Source organism: Rhinatrema bivittatum, chromosome 7 (assembly GCF_901001135.1).
Source record: "Rhinatrema bivittatum chromosome 7, aRhiBiv1.1, whole genome shotgun sequence".
In the NCBI taxonomy this organism is placed as follows: domain Eukaryota; kingdom Metazoa; phylum Chordata; class Amphibia; order Gymnophiona; family Rhinatrematidae; genus Rhinatrema; species Rhinatrema bivittatum.
The window spans coordinates 161,745,393-161,761,880 of NC_042621.1; the positions used below are offsets into that span (position 1 = coordinate 161,745,393).

The 16,488-nt window shown below is 44.9% G+C and overlaps 1 protein-coding gene across 1 annotated transcript in view; it reads right to left on the reverse strand.

The window, feature by feature from the left end:
* The window catches only part of SH2D4B (SH2 domain containing 4B), a 195,997-nt gene that overhangs the window by 104,136 nt on the left and 75,373 nt on the right, over window positions 1–16,488 (reverse strand). The window contains exons 5-6 of the mRNA XM_029610702.1: window positions 13,171–13,384; window positions 8,849–8,976 (exon numbers count right to left, since the gene is read on the reverse strand). Of these exons, the coding sequence (XP_029466562.1) occupies window positions 8,849–8,976; window positions 13,171–13,384 (342 nt within the window). The remainder of the gene's footprint in view (window positions 1–8,848; window positions 8,977–13,170; window positions 13,385–16,488) is intronic.

Genomic DNA, 16,488 nt, shown 5'->3' on the forward strand with positions numbered 1-16,488 from the left:
TTTCAATGCCTTATGTCCTGTAAGTTACATGTTTAAGCAACAGGCTCACCCAAACAACTGTGGAGGTGGATTAGTGATAATCCTCAATGCCACCTTATCTCTCTTTCTATCTTCTCCAATTCACATGTTAAATGTTATTTTTCAAAGCTCCTATGTAAATTAACCTTTCAAAGTTACTATGTACATTAATCTTTCTAAATTATTATATAAGTTACAATGTAAAATAAGCAGCTTCCGTCTTCTGTCTGTTCAGTTACATGTAAACCGATGTGATATCTCGTTCGAATGTCGGTATATAAAAACAAACAAATAAATAAATATTTATAAGCAGCGTTTACAGCACATGCAACTCAAAAAAGAGAGACCTCAGGCACTTGAGTCTCTGATTATAAAGATTTGTCATTGGACACCCTGAGGTCGATATTCAAAAGCCATTTAGATAGATAATGGAAAAGTTATCCATCTAATGGCAAGCTACCTATATTTAAAGCCGTATGCAGCTAAATTCTAACCACATAATTATTTATACGGCTAGAATTTAGCCACATAATTCAGGGCAGTTTAGGACTGGCGAGAGACATTTTGGGGTGAGCCACAGCTAACCACATAATTAATTTACACAGCTAACTTCAATATTCTGGTCACACTGTAGGGCTGTCTTAAAGTTGGCTGGATATACTTATCTGGCTAAGTTTAAGATAACCGGGGATATTCAGCGGCAAGACCACGCTACTGAATATCCCTGTTAAGTTAGCCGGATAGCTATATCCGGCTAACTTAACTAACCACTTGGTTACTGAATATTGGGCCCCCTTGTGTCTTATACTGCCAGCATGTTATATCCAGCTGGATTTGTCTGAGTTGAATGAATTTGTATATTCATTATTGGCTGAATATGGGAAGTTAGTAATAGTAGATGATTTAAATATTAATTTTGATAATCCACTAGTGCCTGCAGCTCAGCAAATATTGACATCACTAGGAAATGCTGAACAGGTACAATTGATTGCTCAGCCTACACATACAGCAAGAAATACCTTGGATACATTAATTGGTAACACCCAATGCATAAGGTGTAAGAGGCTTGAGGCAATTGAGGATGCTGAATGATCAGATCACTATCTCATTCCCTTCCAATGAACAAAAGTAAGTGGTGAGTGTATTTGGGAATTAATGCCCAGTGACGACCTAGTTACTAACTGGTCTAGTGAGTTGACCAAGATATGACTCTAACCCCAGCCTCAGAAGTATGGATCAGAGAAAAAAGGAGATGTGCGAACTGGTTTATCCCCGAGCTGATGAAGTATCACCATCAGCTTCTTAAGGCAGAAAGATGTTGGTTTAAAAATAGAAATGAAGTCCATAGACAACTGTACAAGAATCTACTGCAGGGTTACAGGTCAGATTGTCAGAAAGAAAAGCAGAAGTACTTTGTACAGACAATAGAAGCAGCCATTAACTAACCACAAGAGCTGTTCTCAGTAGTGAAGTATTTGACAAGGCAACATGTTGCTTTAGAAGATAACTTACTTGATTGTGATACATTTGCTGATAGCTTTGAGAGTAAAATTCTCAATGTGCAAAAACTGTTGGGAGTAATTTCTGATGCTTCCATTCACTTAGGCTTAGAAGTAAGAAAAGAATGAATTTGAACAAATTTCACATTTTTAGATTAGAGAGATTATTTCAAAGTTAAAAGTTACTTTATCTCCTTTAGATCCGTGTCCATTTGCTTTCATCAAGACAACTCCTCAACTGTCATTGGCTCTAATATATCAATTGGTAAATAAGTCCTTGACAGTAGATATCATCCCAATGCAATTTAAAAAAGCAGTGGTGAGACCGATAGTGAAGGATAAAAATAAATCATTGACAGATCTTTCTAACTATAGGCCAGTATCAAATCTGCCTATACTAGCTAAGATCCTAGAAAGTATGTCCTTAGTTAGCTTGGGGAGGATGTAAGTTCAGAAAACATTTTACATGATAAAAAGTATGGTTTCAGAAATGGGAATAACACAGAAGGATTATTGCTATTTTTGATGGATATATTGCTAAGTAGTATGGAGGGACATGAGACTGAGATCAGGGTACAATTTGATGTATCCTCAGCCTTTGACTCAATAAGAAATGCTATTTTGGTTTCTTGCCTGTATTATCTTGGTAACTCCAAACAAGTGCTAAATTGGTTTCAATTGTATTTGAAATTCAGATAGTTTAGAATACAAATAGATTTGGACCACTCTAGCTGGTGTTATGACTGTCGCCCGGGCCATATACGGCTGACCCAACTCACGTCATGTCATGCCTGGCTCTCCACTCCTGGTGAACTTGCAGCTATGGCCAGCCTCTACCGCTGTGTTCCTCATGGCTCTCCGTGCCCCACGTGGTGGCTGGGACTCTGCTTACCTATGCTCTGACTCCGGGCCTCCTTAGGCGCTCACGCACGCCATCTGTCCTACCTTTAAAGGCCCAATGGCAGGAACTCCAGGGTCGTCCCCGGCTGTTGACATCACTAGCCTGAGATATTTAAGCACCTTTTTGGCCTACGCTAACTGACTTGGCAATGAGTTCCATGAGCTCCTCTAGTGCTTGTTCCTACTTCTCCAGACTTGTGGTTTCTGCCTTGGATCACTGCTCTCTGACTGAGGACTCTGGCTCTGGGTACTCGCTCCTCGGGGGCCTGCTCTGTGCTTCCGTTCCTGGGACTCTGTCTCCGCGCTACCCTGCTCTTCAAGGTAGTCGCAGCACTACTACGCCAGAGATCCTGTCTCCACGTTACTACACCAGAGATCCTGTCTCTACGCTTCCCCACTCCTCAGGGCCTGCCCTGTGCACTTCTACATTGGAGATCCTTCCTCTGGTATATCCTCTCTTATGATCTGCCTAGCACTACGATACCATTGAACTGACTCTCTCTGACCCTGCTCCTCGGGACACTCTGCAGTACTGCTACAGTGCAGGTGCCTGTGATCACATGGTTGTGACGCAGACAGCTCTTCTACACTTCCTCTCTCTTGGGCCACAGCCATGCTGCTGTTGCCTCTGGCACCAGTCTACCTCACCTCCCGACGATGGGGACCTGGGGGCACAACCCCTCAGGTAGTGTCAATCCCCATCTCGGGCCAAGGGTCCACCAAACATACAAAACCTAACAGCTTGTGAAAAATAGAGCATGGGTACTACAAGGATTGCGGTACCCATGCTGTATAGCTGATACGTCTGCCGGGTAAAATGCCGGTACATTTTACCCGGCAGAGGTATCAGCTATACAGGCTATTCCTGGCCTGGCATAATGAATCAGCGAGCAACAAATGTTCCTGGAAACACTAGCAGCTGCCATAGACAATTTGAGCACCCGATTGGACGCCGCCATGACAGCAACCACGACGTCTCCCAAGCTCAACCCTTCTACCTCTATGCCGGCTCCTCGGTCGACCGTTCCATTGTCAGCACCTCCATGCCTTTCTGGAAACTCACTAATGTGCAGAGGCTTCCTGAACCTATGTAACATGCACTTCTGCCTGCAACCGGCTTATTTCCCAAATGTGATTACCAAGACCACCTACATCCTTTCTCTCCTGGATGGCAAGGCCTTGGCCTGGGCTTTACCCCTCTGGGAGCATGCTGACCCTGTTCTTCGAGACCTGCCCAAGTTTCTTGCATTATTTTGCTCCATCTTCGATGACCCTGGCAGAAAATCCGCTTCTGGATCCACACTTCTCCATCTCCGAGAAGGCACCTGATCCTTGACAGATTATGTCATAGAATTCCGGACTCTGGCGTCAGAACTCCATTGGGACCCTGACTGCCTTCGATCCATTTTCCTCGAGGGCCTGAGCTCTCGAATCAAAGATGAGTTGGCAGCCCACGAGTTGCCTGCATCCTTGGATTCCTTGATAGATCTTGCCGGGTGGATTGATTGTTGTCTCCAGGAGCATTCACAGGAGACCCGAGCTTCCAGGAGATCTATGCCAAGCTCGTCCCACATTCAATGCTCATCTTCTCCCAGGCTGGAATTGGCCCAAAACAAGGCTGAGGAAGAACACCCAAGGAACAACGACGAAGCCAACAATCTGGTCTCTGCTTATATTGCAGCAAATCCGGACATGCCTTAGCCACTCCCAGGCTTAGGTTCAGCAGGAGGACTGCTCCTAGGCCTGACTTCTCCTTCTCCTCCATTGACTCTGCCTGTCTCTATCAAGTTGGACAATCAGGAGTTCCATACCCTGGCTCTTGTTGACTCTGGTGCTGGTGGAAATTTTATTTTAAAACAATTTATGGAACACCTCTGGATTCCCACCATCTGCTCCCCAGTACCTCTACTCCTTTCTTCCATCCACGGAGAGCCACTGCCTGGTCAGGTTACTCATACCACAGCTCCCATTCTCCTCCGTACTGGGTCCCTGCATGTGGAGTCTATCTCCTTCCACATTCAGGACAAGGCCATACATCCTGTGGTCTTAGGACTGCCATGGCTACAATAGCATACCCCCCAGTTTGACTGGGCCACCTTACCGTAGAACTTTCCCACTGGGGTTCCTCCTGCCACACCAACTGTCTGGAGCCCATCTTGCCTTTGTCTTGCCTTGGTACTTCACTTTCACTTCCTGGCCTTCCTCCTCACTACTCAGCTTATGCAGACGTGTTCTCCAAAAAGGCCGCGGACACTCTGCCTTCGCACTGTACCTATGAATGCACAATCAACTTGTTACCCTAACACTGAGCCTTCTCGGGGCAGGATATATCCATGTCGGAGTACATCCACGAGAACCTGGCCAAGGAGTTCATTCGGATGCCCAAGTCTCCCACCAGAGCGGGTTTTTTCTTTGTGGCGAAAAAAGATGGATCACTCCATCCCTGCGTCGACTACCGAGGTTTGAACGAGATCACCCTGGAAGACCGCTATCCACTACCTTTAATTTCTGAACTTTTTGACAGTCTCCAGGGAGAGAAAATCTTCTCCAAATTGGACCTCAGGGGAGCCTATAATTTAGTTTGAATCCGCAAAGGAGATGAATGGAAGACTTCTTTTAATACTCGAGACGGCCACTTTAAATACCTTGTGATGCCATTTGGCCTTTGCAATGCCCAAGCTGTCTTCCAAAATTTAATGAATGAGGTCTTCAGGAATATGTTATACCAATGTATTGTGGTGTAACTCAACAACATTTTAGTATTCTCCAAAGACTTACAGAGCCACCCCCAAGATGTCTCTCGCGTCCTCCAGCATCTACGAGACAACCAGTTCTATGCCAAACTCAAAAAGTGTTCTTTCGAGCAGGAGACCGTCCCTTTGCTACATAGTCTCCAGCCAAGGTTTCAGAATGGACCCTCAGAAGTTGAAAAGCATCCAAGATTGGCCTCAGCCTACGGGCCTCCGATCCTTACAAAGATTCCTTGGCTTTGCCAATTACTACTGGTCCTTCATCCATCATTACTCCAGTCTGACCGCACCCCTCATGGCCATGACTCGCAAGGGGGCTAATCCTACCCATTGGTCACCCAAGGCCATGACTGCCTTCCAGGATCTCAAGGCCACCTTTCTCCGTGAGCCGTGTCTCCTTCATACAGATCCCAGACACCCATTCATTGTCGAGGTCAATGCCTCTGACATGGGAGTAAGGGCAGTCCTAAGCCAGTACTCGACTATTCATACCTTACATCCATGCTCCTTTTCCAGATGCTTCTCCCCCCACGGAGCAGAACAACACTATAGGGGATATGGAGCTGCTGGCTATTAAGCTAGCCTTTGAGGAATGGTGTCCCTGGCTCAAGGGAGCCCAGCATCAGATCTTCAAGTATTTTCACCGTGCTCAATGCCTGAATCACCATCAGGCCTGCTAGGCCCTCTTTTTATCTAATTCAACTTCCTGCTGCGCTACCGACTGATCAACAAGAATTGCCAGGCCGATGCCATCTCCAGGTCCTTCGTTCCGGAGGATGTTCCAGATGCTCCATGGCATAAAATCGACCCTGCTAAGGTCATCTTGACTGCCACCTTTCCGGTCCCACCTGGGAAGAATGTGGTTCCTCACCAACTACCCCGAAGGGTCCTCCGAAGGGCTCATGACTCCCTTACCACAGGACATCCTGGACAGTCCAGGACTCTAGCCATTCTCCAGCGGTTTTATTGGTGGCCTACCATGAAGAAAGATGCACAGTCCTATGTGGAGTCTTGTCCCACTTGCGCTTGCCACAAGCCTCCAGTGGGACGCCCGTGGGGACTCTTGCAACCTCTGCCTATCCCTAGTGTGCCGTGGACTCATATCGTGACTGATTTTATTGTGGACCTTCCCCCCTCTGGGGGCAACGCCATTTGGATCACAGTAGACCGCTTTTCCAAAATGGCCTACTTTGTGGCTCTGCCTGGTCTTCCATCGGCACCTCAACTCGCGCAATTGTTTATCTGCTATGTGTTCCGGCTCCACGGCCTTCCAAAACATATCCTCTCGGACCGCGGAGTCTAGTTTACTGCCCTATTCTGGAGGTCCCTCTGCAAAAAGTTCAACGTCTCTCTAGATTTCACCTCCGCTTATCACCCCCAAGCCAATGGGCAAGCAGAGAGAACTAACAGGACAAACAATTTTTTCGGACCTATGTTAACCTCCAGCAGAATTAATGGTCCAACCTCCTTCCCTGGGCTGAGTTCGCTTTGAATTCTCACCCATCTTCATCCACCGGTTCATCACCTTTCCAGGTAGTCCATGGACATCTTTAAAAATGGCGCAGGCCATCCAGTGCTCCTACCATGGTGCGGGCCATCCAGTGCTCCTACCATGTGACAGGGGCCGGCCAATGGCACGGATACCCTGTCACATGGTAAGGGCAAAGGCCATCGGTGCCATTTTTATTAGTGGCAGCCGACGGCCCGAGAGCTGGAGATCGCTCCCGGGACCCCCACTGGACTACCAGGTACCTGTAAAAAGTTTTTTGGGGGGTCGGGAGGGTGGGGGAAGTTAAGGGATTAGTTTTAAAGGGTCAGGGTGGGTTTTTTGTTTATCGGCTCGGGCACAGCCGATAAACAAAACCGCGATCGGGCCGGACGAAAAAAAAAACACGATGTGAATCGGAACCAGAATCAGAACCGATTCCGATTCATATCTCTATAATTTATCCAGTCAAATGTAGCCAAGTAATTGTCCACTCACCGTACAGCTGAATATTGACCTCTAAATTGCTCACTTAGCAGCATTTTGAAAAAATGCTGCTTAATTTACCTGCCTGCAAGAATGTGCATAACTCCTTGGTTAGGTGCCCTATAGAAAAATTACCCTTAAAGTATCTAAAGAGAGAAAAAAAGAGGATGATTATTCTAACTGTGAGGAAAACAATATATAAAAAAATAATATTGTCAACATTCTGACCTGGATAGATCCATCCTAAAAATGCAAACAATAGAGTCAAAATATGAGTGATAAATTAAAATAAAAACCCTGGTCTCTATTTTTAGGTCTTTTATTTATAAAACTGTTTACTTCACAAGAAATTCACTTCATTGAAGAATATCAGGATGCATAAATGAACACTTTAAGGAATATATAAATGCAAAAATAAAATAAAGTGAAAAATAATCTTAGAACAGTTCTTTATGAGCTATTGCAAAGGAAGTTTTGAGACATTCTCATTAGTAACAAACATTGAGCACCTGATGTACACAATATTATAATAGATGGGCCAAAGCAAAGGCAGGGCAGGGAAAGAGGGTGGTTTGGTTTCTTCTCTGATTTGGGCTCAAATGTTGTAAAATTAAAATGCACTTTAATTTTTGTTCCTTGTGTACTCATTTATTAAACTAACATTCTAATGTGATGGATACTACCCAACTTGAAATGTTTCTTTCTTTTTTTTTTTTTAATAAGCTTTGTATAAATAAAGACAGAAAACATCAAGCTGACATCCTGTCCCTAGCACCAAAATATCCCAGAATAAATTTCACTGCTTAGACCTCACCAATAAAAGCCCTCCAATGGTCCAAAAATTAATCAGAGGGCATTTTTACAGTGATTGCAGTAAACCATGGAATATGTACTGTAAGGGGCGGATTTTAAAAGGCCTGCGTGTGTAAATCCTTCCGGATTGCGCGCGCCAGCGCGCCTATTTTGCATAGGCCGCCGGCGCGCGTAAGTCCCGGGGCTTTCGAAAAGGGGCGGGGGGGGGGGGACGTGTCCGGGGCGTTCCCGAAAAAACGCGGCATTTCGGGGGCGGGCCCGGGGGCGTGGCACTGGCCCGGGGGCATGGTCAAGGCCTCCGGACCAGCCCCCGGGACTGGAGGACGGAGCAGGGCTGCCAGCCGGCGTGCGCAAAGTTACGCCTGCTTTCAGCAGGCGTAACTTTGCCGACAAAGGTGGGGGGGGGGTTAGACAGGGCCGGGGGGGTGGGTTAGGTAGGGGAAGGGAGGGGAAGGTGGGGGGAGGGCGAAGGAAAGTTCCCTCCCAGGCCGCTCCGAAATCGGAGCGGCTTCGGAGGGAACAGGCGGCGCGCGCAGGTTGCACAAATGTGCACCCCCTTGCGCGCGCCAACCCTGGATTTTATAAGCTACGCGCGTAGCTTATAAAATCCAGCGTACTTTTGTTCGTGCCTGGTGCGTGAACAAAAGTACGCAATTGCGTATTTTTTAAAGATCTACCCCTATATTTTGGATGTAACAAAAGTGTATTGTTTCCCTATTAAGATCCCTCTTTGGTAAACAAAATTTTGGGCATCTTCCAGTCCATCTGCTCAAGTTTATAACAATAATTCCTCTTGAATAGATGGTTATCTGTTAGATATTAGCCTGAATGGATAAGTATCCTTTAATTCTACTCTGGAGGAAGTGACAATATAAAGAATTCAAATTAAATTATACCATGAAACCATGTTGCAATGGTTTCAGTGTTCCTCTCAAAGCCAGCTCGTCTTGGAATCTGTTCTTCTTTGAACCAGCGCATTATCACTTCTCTAGAGGATGGTCTGGATGGACGCTCCCAAGTTTTACTATAGTCAAAAACACAAATAAGAATAAAACCTTATTTAATTAAACAAATAACATAACAAACATGTGCAAATTGTGTACTGAGTATACAGGTGTAGGAGTGACAGTTTTGTAGACCTGACAGTGTCTGCCCAACCAATGTGAAACTAGGCAGTTGCAACTACACACTATGGGGCGGATTTCAGAAGGATTTACGCGTGTAGGGCCGGCGCGCCTATTTTGCATAGGCCACCGGCGCGCGTAAAGCCCCTGGACGCGTGTAAGTCCCGGGGCTTTGGAAAAGGGGCGGGGAGGGTGCGTGTCTGGGGCGTTCCCGAAATGACGCGGAGCTTCGGGGGCATGCCGAAGCGTTTCGGGGGCGGGCCTGGGTGCGTGGCGCTGGCCCGGGGGCGTGGTCGAGGCCTCCGGACCAGCCCCCGGGACCGGAACATGGAGCGGGGCTGCCGGCCGGTGCGCGCAAAGGTGGGGGGGGGGGGGTGGGTTAGGTAGGCGAAGGGAGGGGAAGGTGGGGGGGAGGGCAAAGGAAAGTTCCCTCCGAGGCCGCTCCGAAATCGGAGCGGCCTCGGAGGGAACAGGCAGCGCGCGCTGGGCTCGGCACACGCAGGTTGCACAAATGTGCACCCCCTTGCGCGCGCCGACCCTGGATTTTATATCCAGCGTACTTTTGTTCGCGCCTGGTGAGCGAACAAAAGTACGCAATCGCGTATTTTTTTAAGATCTACCCCTAAGATAACAAATCACACCAAAGTACAACTTCCTGCTTTCTGTCATTTTGTCTATGATATGAGGTTACAGATAGACAGACAGATGGACATGATCTCCCCATAAGGTGTTTTTATTAAACTCTGTACTAAACTCCGTACAAAAATGCCAAGTTCAATGAGATAGTACCCTTGGCTTTGGCTTTGGCTGTGTTTTATTAAGAGGGTATTTTCGTAGCATTGCATATAAAACAAAAAAAGTTGGCAAATATGTGCATGGATTGGACCAAATTTCAAAGGTGATCTAAGGCCATAAGTCCATACTGAAAATGATCCCACCAAATCTACCCGCATAACTTGAACCTGCTAAATTGTCCACACAAATATTTCATGAAAATGTATGTGCATACATTTTAATATCTAAAAGTCCAGGAATGCCTCCACCCAGGAATGCCTCCACCCAGCCCAGGTATATTTACACATGAACATGATATGCGTGCATAAGTTTATCCACATTTTGTGCATGCAATTTTGTAACAAGGTCATTTCTGCAGGCAAAGCACTGTTTAATTCACAGACATCTCCTTGAAAATTTCTGACCCTATGATTATCTGTTTGCATTAGGTGGTTTGCCTAGAAAATGGAGTTTCTTATAATTCACTTTTGGATTCATTGGTTTTATTTATGAAGTTTTATTTGTGTATTTGTTTATTTATTTCTTTAAACATTTATATAGTGACCTACACTAGAGCACTTCGCAACAAGTTACATAAAGGTGGAAATCCATATCCTAAAAGCTTAAAATTCAGGAGGGTATCTGAGAGAATGTAAGGTAAAGAGATTTACCCAAGGTCACGTGCGGTGCCAGTGGGGGAGACAGGACTTTTTAAAATGTCTTCTGGTTACCTTTTAGAGATCTGTACTTTGTTATGAAATTGAATTGATTACATTGCATTTATTTACTATGTTTTTGGATATGGGCACAAAACCCAACATTTACATATGATAAAACAGTATAAAATATAAGGTAAATTTACTTTGCTGTGAATTGATTTACCTTCTTAAATTGTGATTGTCCATTTTGAGAGGCTACATCTTGAAAAGTGGTGCTAAATTGTAATGTTTTTGTACAAGGCATAGGGAATAAATAGAGTTTTCCTTTAAATAAAGGAAGATTCTCTATTCACTATACTCAAAGGCTCCTACTGGATTTCAGACAATGTAATCTGAAGCCTGCAGTAGCCATACTGGGAATTTCTATAACAGTTTGAGCTTCTGCATCTCAACATAGGCTCTGGGCCTGATTTACTAAGCTTTTTTTTTCCCCCCCATAGACAGAACGAGAAGAAAGCCTTAGTAAATCAGGGCCAGGATTTGCTTCTCAAAGCACTACACCCCCAAGGAGAGGAGATACAGAAGTCACTTTTGTTATGCTGGACTCTCTCACATTCGGGAACAATGACTGACATTTTTATAAGGCTTGTTGGCAGGAAAGAACACAAAATGTGACATTAAAGACTACCCCAAAGTTTAGAAAAGAAAGCAGTGCTGTGCACTTACATTAGCATGCAGTACAGGGCAGAGAGCTACTGCTGGTGCATTCATGTAACATTAATTGAATCCACTCACTCACTGATGATGTGAAGCAACACAACCTCCATGGACTTCATCTGATTTACCACACGGACACGGGTCATTTATTCTGCTGTTTTATTTTCATGCAGGTAGCTTTTCTTATAACCAACCAGGACCACACCAGCATTCATAAACTATTCCCTGCTAATGTATTTTGAAGCGACTGCGCTTTTTCATGAGCAGTGTGACAAATCTGCTAACACTTATTTATACCGTTCAATTTAAACTGGCAATACCGATATTTGCAGCATGCTATATACAGTGCCTGTGCTGTGAGTAATCAATGACACTTTAATTTGTTGCAAAGATTGATACTATAACTTTAAATGTAATTTTATAAGCATGTATTAATAAGTTTGCTGCAGACCTCTGACAAAAGATTAGAATCACTTTGAAATGCATTACCTGGAAGTAATATATGAATACTGCTATACTCTAGCTTTAAGGGAGTGTACCCATGTGGCAAATAGAACAAAACACTTTCAAGTACATTTTCAAAGGCCTGCGCATACAAATACAGGGTTTACGCACAAGGCCAGGCTTTGCGCGTGACGCATGCATTTTACAACGGGCCCGGCCACGCGTATAACCCCAGTACGTGCCAGTACACGCCAGTACGTGCCAAAGTGCCAGGTCCTGAAAAAGGGGCAGGCCAGGGACATGGTCTGGGTGGGAGGGGCAGGGCGGGGCAGGCCGGGACAGCACCATTCAACGCTGTCCCGGGGAAGCGCGTGTCGGCAGCTGCCGGCACGCGGAGATTACTTACTGCTCCAGAGGAGCAGTAAGTAATCAAACAACAAATTGGAGTGGACTGGAAGGGAACTGGGAAAGCCGTAGTCAGGCGCCGTGCATGGGCTTTGAAAATTCCCCTCCCCCGCACGCGGAGGGGGCCGTCCGCCCGCACATGCGTGCATGGATGTTAAAATCTGCTGCACAGGTGCGCGCAGATATTGTATTTTATAACACGCATGCGCTGATACACGCATTTTATAAAATAGCCATGTCCATGTGCGCACGCAGGGAACCGCACGCACGTGGACGGGCATGTGCTCCTATGGAAATTGACCTCTTTGGTTTTTTCTATCCTTTTTCTACTCATTTCTGGGTGTTCAGAGTTAGGTGGCAACTGATCACCCCATCACTCCATCATAGTGCTTATGAACTTTTCTTGCTAAAATACGGCAGAGATTTGCTGTTACCTTCTGCTGACCACAGGGCTAAGTTTCCTTGGTGGTTCCACATCCAAGTATTAACCAGGCCTGACTCTACTTACCTTCCAAGTTCTAAGCTCAGGATCCCCCTTTGAATATAACTGATTAAGTCATAACTTATCCAGCCACATAAGTCCAGATAATTTTAAAACCTAACCGGTTATATTCAAACATAGCCAGTTAGGTTTTTAAGGTAATCTGACAAGATGTAGTTGGATAATTTTAAGCGAGTATATTCAGGAGGATGTTGATTCCGCTGAATATCCAGGACACTTTATCTGGCTAACTTTAGTCAGATAACTTGACCGCTCACTGGCTTACTAAATTTTGATCTCATAGTATTATAGTAACATAGTAGATGTAACAGTTAAAGATCAATTGACCCATCCAGTCTGCCCAGTTTTTCTGGTTTACACAGCTTAAGGATAGCACTTAAGTTTAAATTATGAATCCATCACCTAACAGCCTTCCCTTTCCCTCCATCCGAAGTATTACCCTTAGGCTTCACAGTAATCTAAACAGCTGCCATAGTCAGTGAAATTGCTGCCCAAGCTTGTGGCCACTTAGGTCCCAAATAGTGGACATGACCAAACCGCCAGAATTGAAGCTGATGCCTGAAAAATACTGTTACACTACAATAGAAACCTACCTGGCTGGCACCATGAATGTCACTATAGGTCTGTGATTGTTGTTGTTGTACAGTTTTATCTCTTGACCATTATCCAAGCTGATGCCCTGGAACAGATTACTCAATCCAGCTACTTTCCCTTTCTGAATGGCTCGTAAGGATTGATGATGATACTCAGCCCGGGCTCGCCGTGCAGTATGCTTTCGCTCTTCATCTGCAGCCTTTGAGCGGAGCACTGATGGAAAAAAAAGATAATCTGTATTTTGAAACTGACAAAGATTTCCCTGTTTTTGTTTAATTGCTCTTTTGCTTTACTCTAGTCAATACAATATATATATGTAATTTAAAGAAAGAAAAGTTTTTGACACTAATTTTGAAATTTAGAGCACCAGGCTCTCGTTGCTATAAGACAAGAATGGTCTTTCTATCTTTTTCATTACTTTGTGTGAATGTAGCATTAGTCATCAGATCAACATCGTCTCCTCTGGCTTCCTACTCCATATGGTTCTGTTATGGCTATTGTGCGGTCTCTCTGTTTCTTTCACCACATAACCCCTTCAATAGCCATTGCAAAGTGTTATTTCTCCTCACATAATATACGGCCAGACCAGTCTATAGCCCTCCCTGGCCATCGTATATTTCACATTCAGTATGTTTTGAATCCTTTGCCATCTCCCACCATTTGCTTCCACAGATATTCAGTTTCAAATGTTCTTCAATGGTTCTACCTTCAAAGCTTGGAATCTTTCTTCAGAGCAATTCCTTAAGTTCTTCATTCTGCAGTGTCTTTGTGATATCTATGTCTGGGAAACCAATGAGTCACTTTCCCAGCAACGTCTTATCTATCTCCCATCTATTATGTTACCACCAGGGACAGATATAGGATCCTGGCCCTCCCACACTCCACAATCCCCCACCTGCTAGAGCCCTTATGGTCAATCTCTTCGACTCATCTTTCTACTATTGGGAACCTTACATCTATTTACCAGTTTCTTTCTTCTGTTGATTTGTTTCTTTCTGCCACCTAGAGGTCTACTAGGAGCATATGCCCAAAGAAGCTAAAGAAGGCAGAAGTGTGAGTAGTCCAAAAAAATGAAGCTTTGCCATCAGGAGAAATTTCTAACTACCATTCGATTTCTAATCTGAAGACATTGGCTAAAATAACTGAGATGTATGTACTTTTACAGTTGAGTGAGTTTCTTGATAATACAATCCTTGATGGACAGCATTTTGACTTTGGAAAAGCCACAGAATATAATTGTTATAGCTATCATTGGCCTGGATTCATCAATCATCGCAGAATGAGCAATCCAGTGAAAATGGGGGGTGGGGGTGTGAAGGGGGGACGGGCCTGCGAAAGCCTGCAGCTTTCACATCACTGCGGTGTCTTCGCTGCTGGCTTTTGCACCATGAAAGGTGGTGCTATTCGGCGCACTACTGCCGATAATAACATTGGTTGTGTTATCGCCAGCAGTGAAGACACTGCCGACTCCTCCCTCCCCCCACCCCGACTCCGCCCCGACTCGAAATTGCATGCTATCGCACGTGAAAATGGCCTTTTCGCATGCAATAAGCCTTTAGAAAATAACCCCGATTGTTAGATGTATTACATGCATGCCAAGATCAAGGGGGTTCAGCAGTATTAGTCCAGCTGGTCGTGACTTCAGCATTCGATACTTTAAAACATGAAAGGATTGTAAGAAAGATTTTATCCTGGTTTCGTTCTTTCTTTCTTATTGAATGGGAAACAAAGGGTCAGATTTTCAAAGGCTACGTTCATAACATATGTGCATAAACTGAGAAAAATTTCCCCTGCGCGTGCCGAGCCTATTTTGCATAGGCTCGGCAGCGCGTGCAAGCCCCGGATGCACATATGTCCCGGGGCTCACAAAAAGGGGTGGTCCGGGGGCATGGCCATGGGCGTGGTGACGGATTGGGGGCGGTCTGGGGGTATGGCGGTGGCCCGAATGCTCCGGCACAGCGGCCTGTGCCGGGGCATGGCGCACCGGCGTGTGCAAGTTACGCCTGCCTTGGGCAGGCGTAACTTTTTCAACAAAAGTAAGGGGGGATTTAGTTAGGGCTGGGGGTGGGTTAGATAGGGGAAGGTGGGGGAAGGTGGGGGGGCCAGAGAAAAAGTTCCCTCCAAGGCCACTCCGATTTCGGAGCGGCCTTGGAGGGAACAGGGAAAGCCATCGGGGCTCCCCTTGGGCTCGGCACACACAAGGTGCATATATGTGCACCCCCTTGCGCGCGCCAACCCTGGATATTATAATATGTGAGCGGCAGCGCGCACATGTTATAAAATCAGGCGTAGATTTGTTCGCGCCGGGTTGTATAAACAAATCTATGCCCACGCATATGTTTTAAAATCTGGCCCAAAGTATATATTTAAGTGATACATGTTTTACTTGAGTTGACATAGCTGGAGTGCCACAGGGATTGGTGCTAAAAGCTATCTTATTTGTCCCCTTAGGGAAGAATTTTTAAGACCCTTGGGCTATACTATTTCATCTTCATGTATGATATACAGTTTTTCATTCCCTGTGAAACACTTGAGAGTTTTTCAGATATTCTTTTCCAGGAATGTATGCAAACCGTAAATAATTGGTTTAATCATAATATGTCATCTCTGAGCATTGGAAAAGCTTCATTAATGTAGTTAGGGAGGAAATCACTACCATGTAATTTAAACACCATAAATTATAAACAAGAACCATTAAAGGTTGTTTCCGAACAAAAAAAAAACCTTGGGGTCATTTTAGATTCATAACTATCAATGAGGCCTCATGGGAAGTCAGTTACAAAAACGGCATTTTACAAGCTGAAGCTGCTGAGACCAATGAAGAATTTATTACCCCCAAATCACTTCTGATCTGTGCTTCAGACTTTACTGTTTGGCCAGCGAGACTTTTACAATAGCTTGTATATTGGTGTACCAAAACATAGTCTGCATGTGCTCCAGTTTGTACAAAATGCTGCCGCTAGATTACTAACAGGGACCCTTCATTGGTTACCAATCAGGTGGCAGCTGCAATTTAAATTGTTAGTTGTGATACACAAGCTGCTTTACTCTGATGCTCCTTGTAATTTAGTGAACAAGTTATTGTCAAATGTGCCAAAGAGAAAAGTGTGCTCATCAGATAAACATGTTTTAATTATTCCTTCCCCATGTGTTATTGGGCTACAATCAATAGGAGTACAAGATTCCTCTTGTGTTGTCTTTATCCTTTGCAATAGTCTTCCTGTTGAATTGCACATTTAGCAGGATTTGAAGATTTTTAGGGGAAAAAACCCCAAAGCAATCTATTTTAGAGAAGCTTTTAAGTGCTTCTATCATAC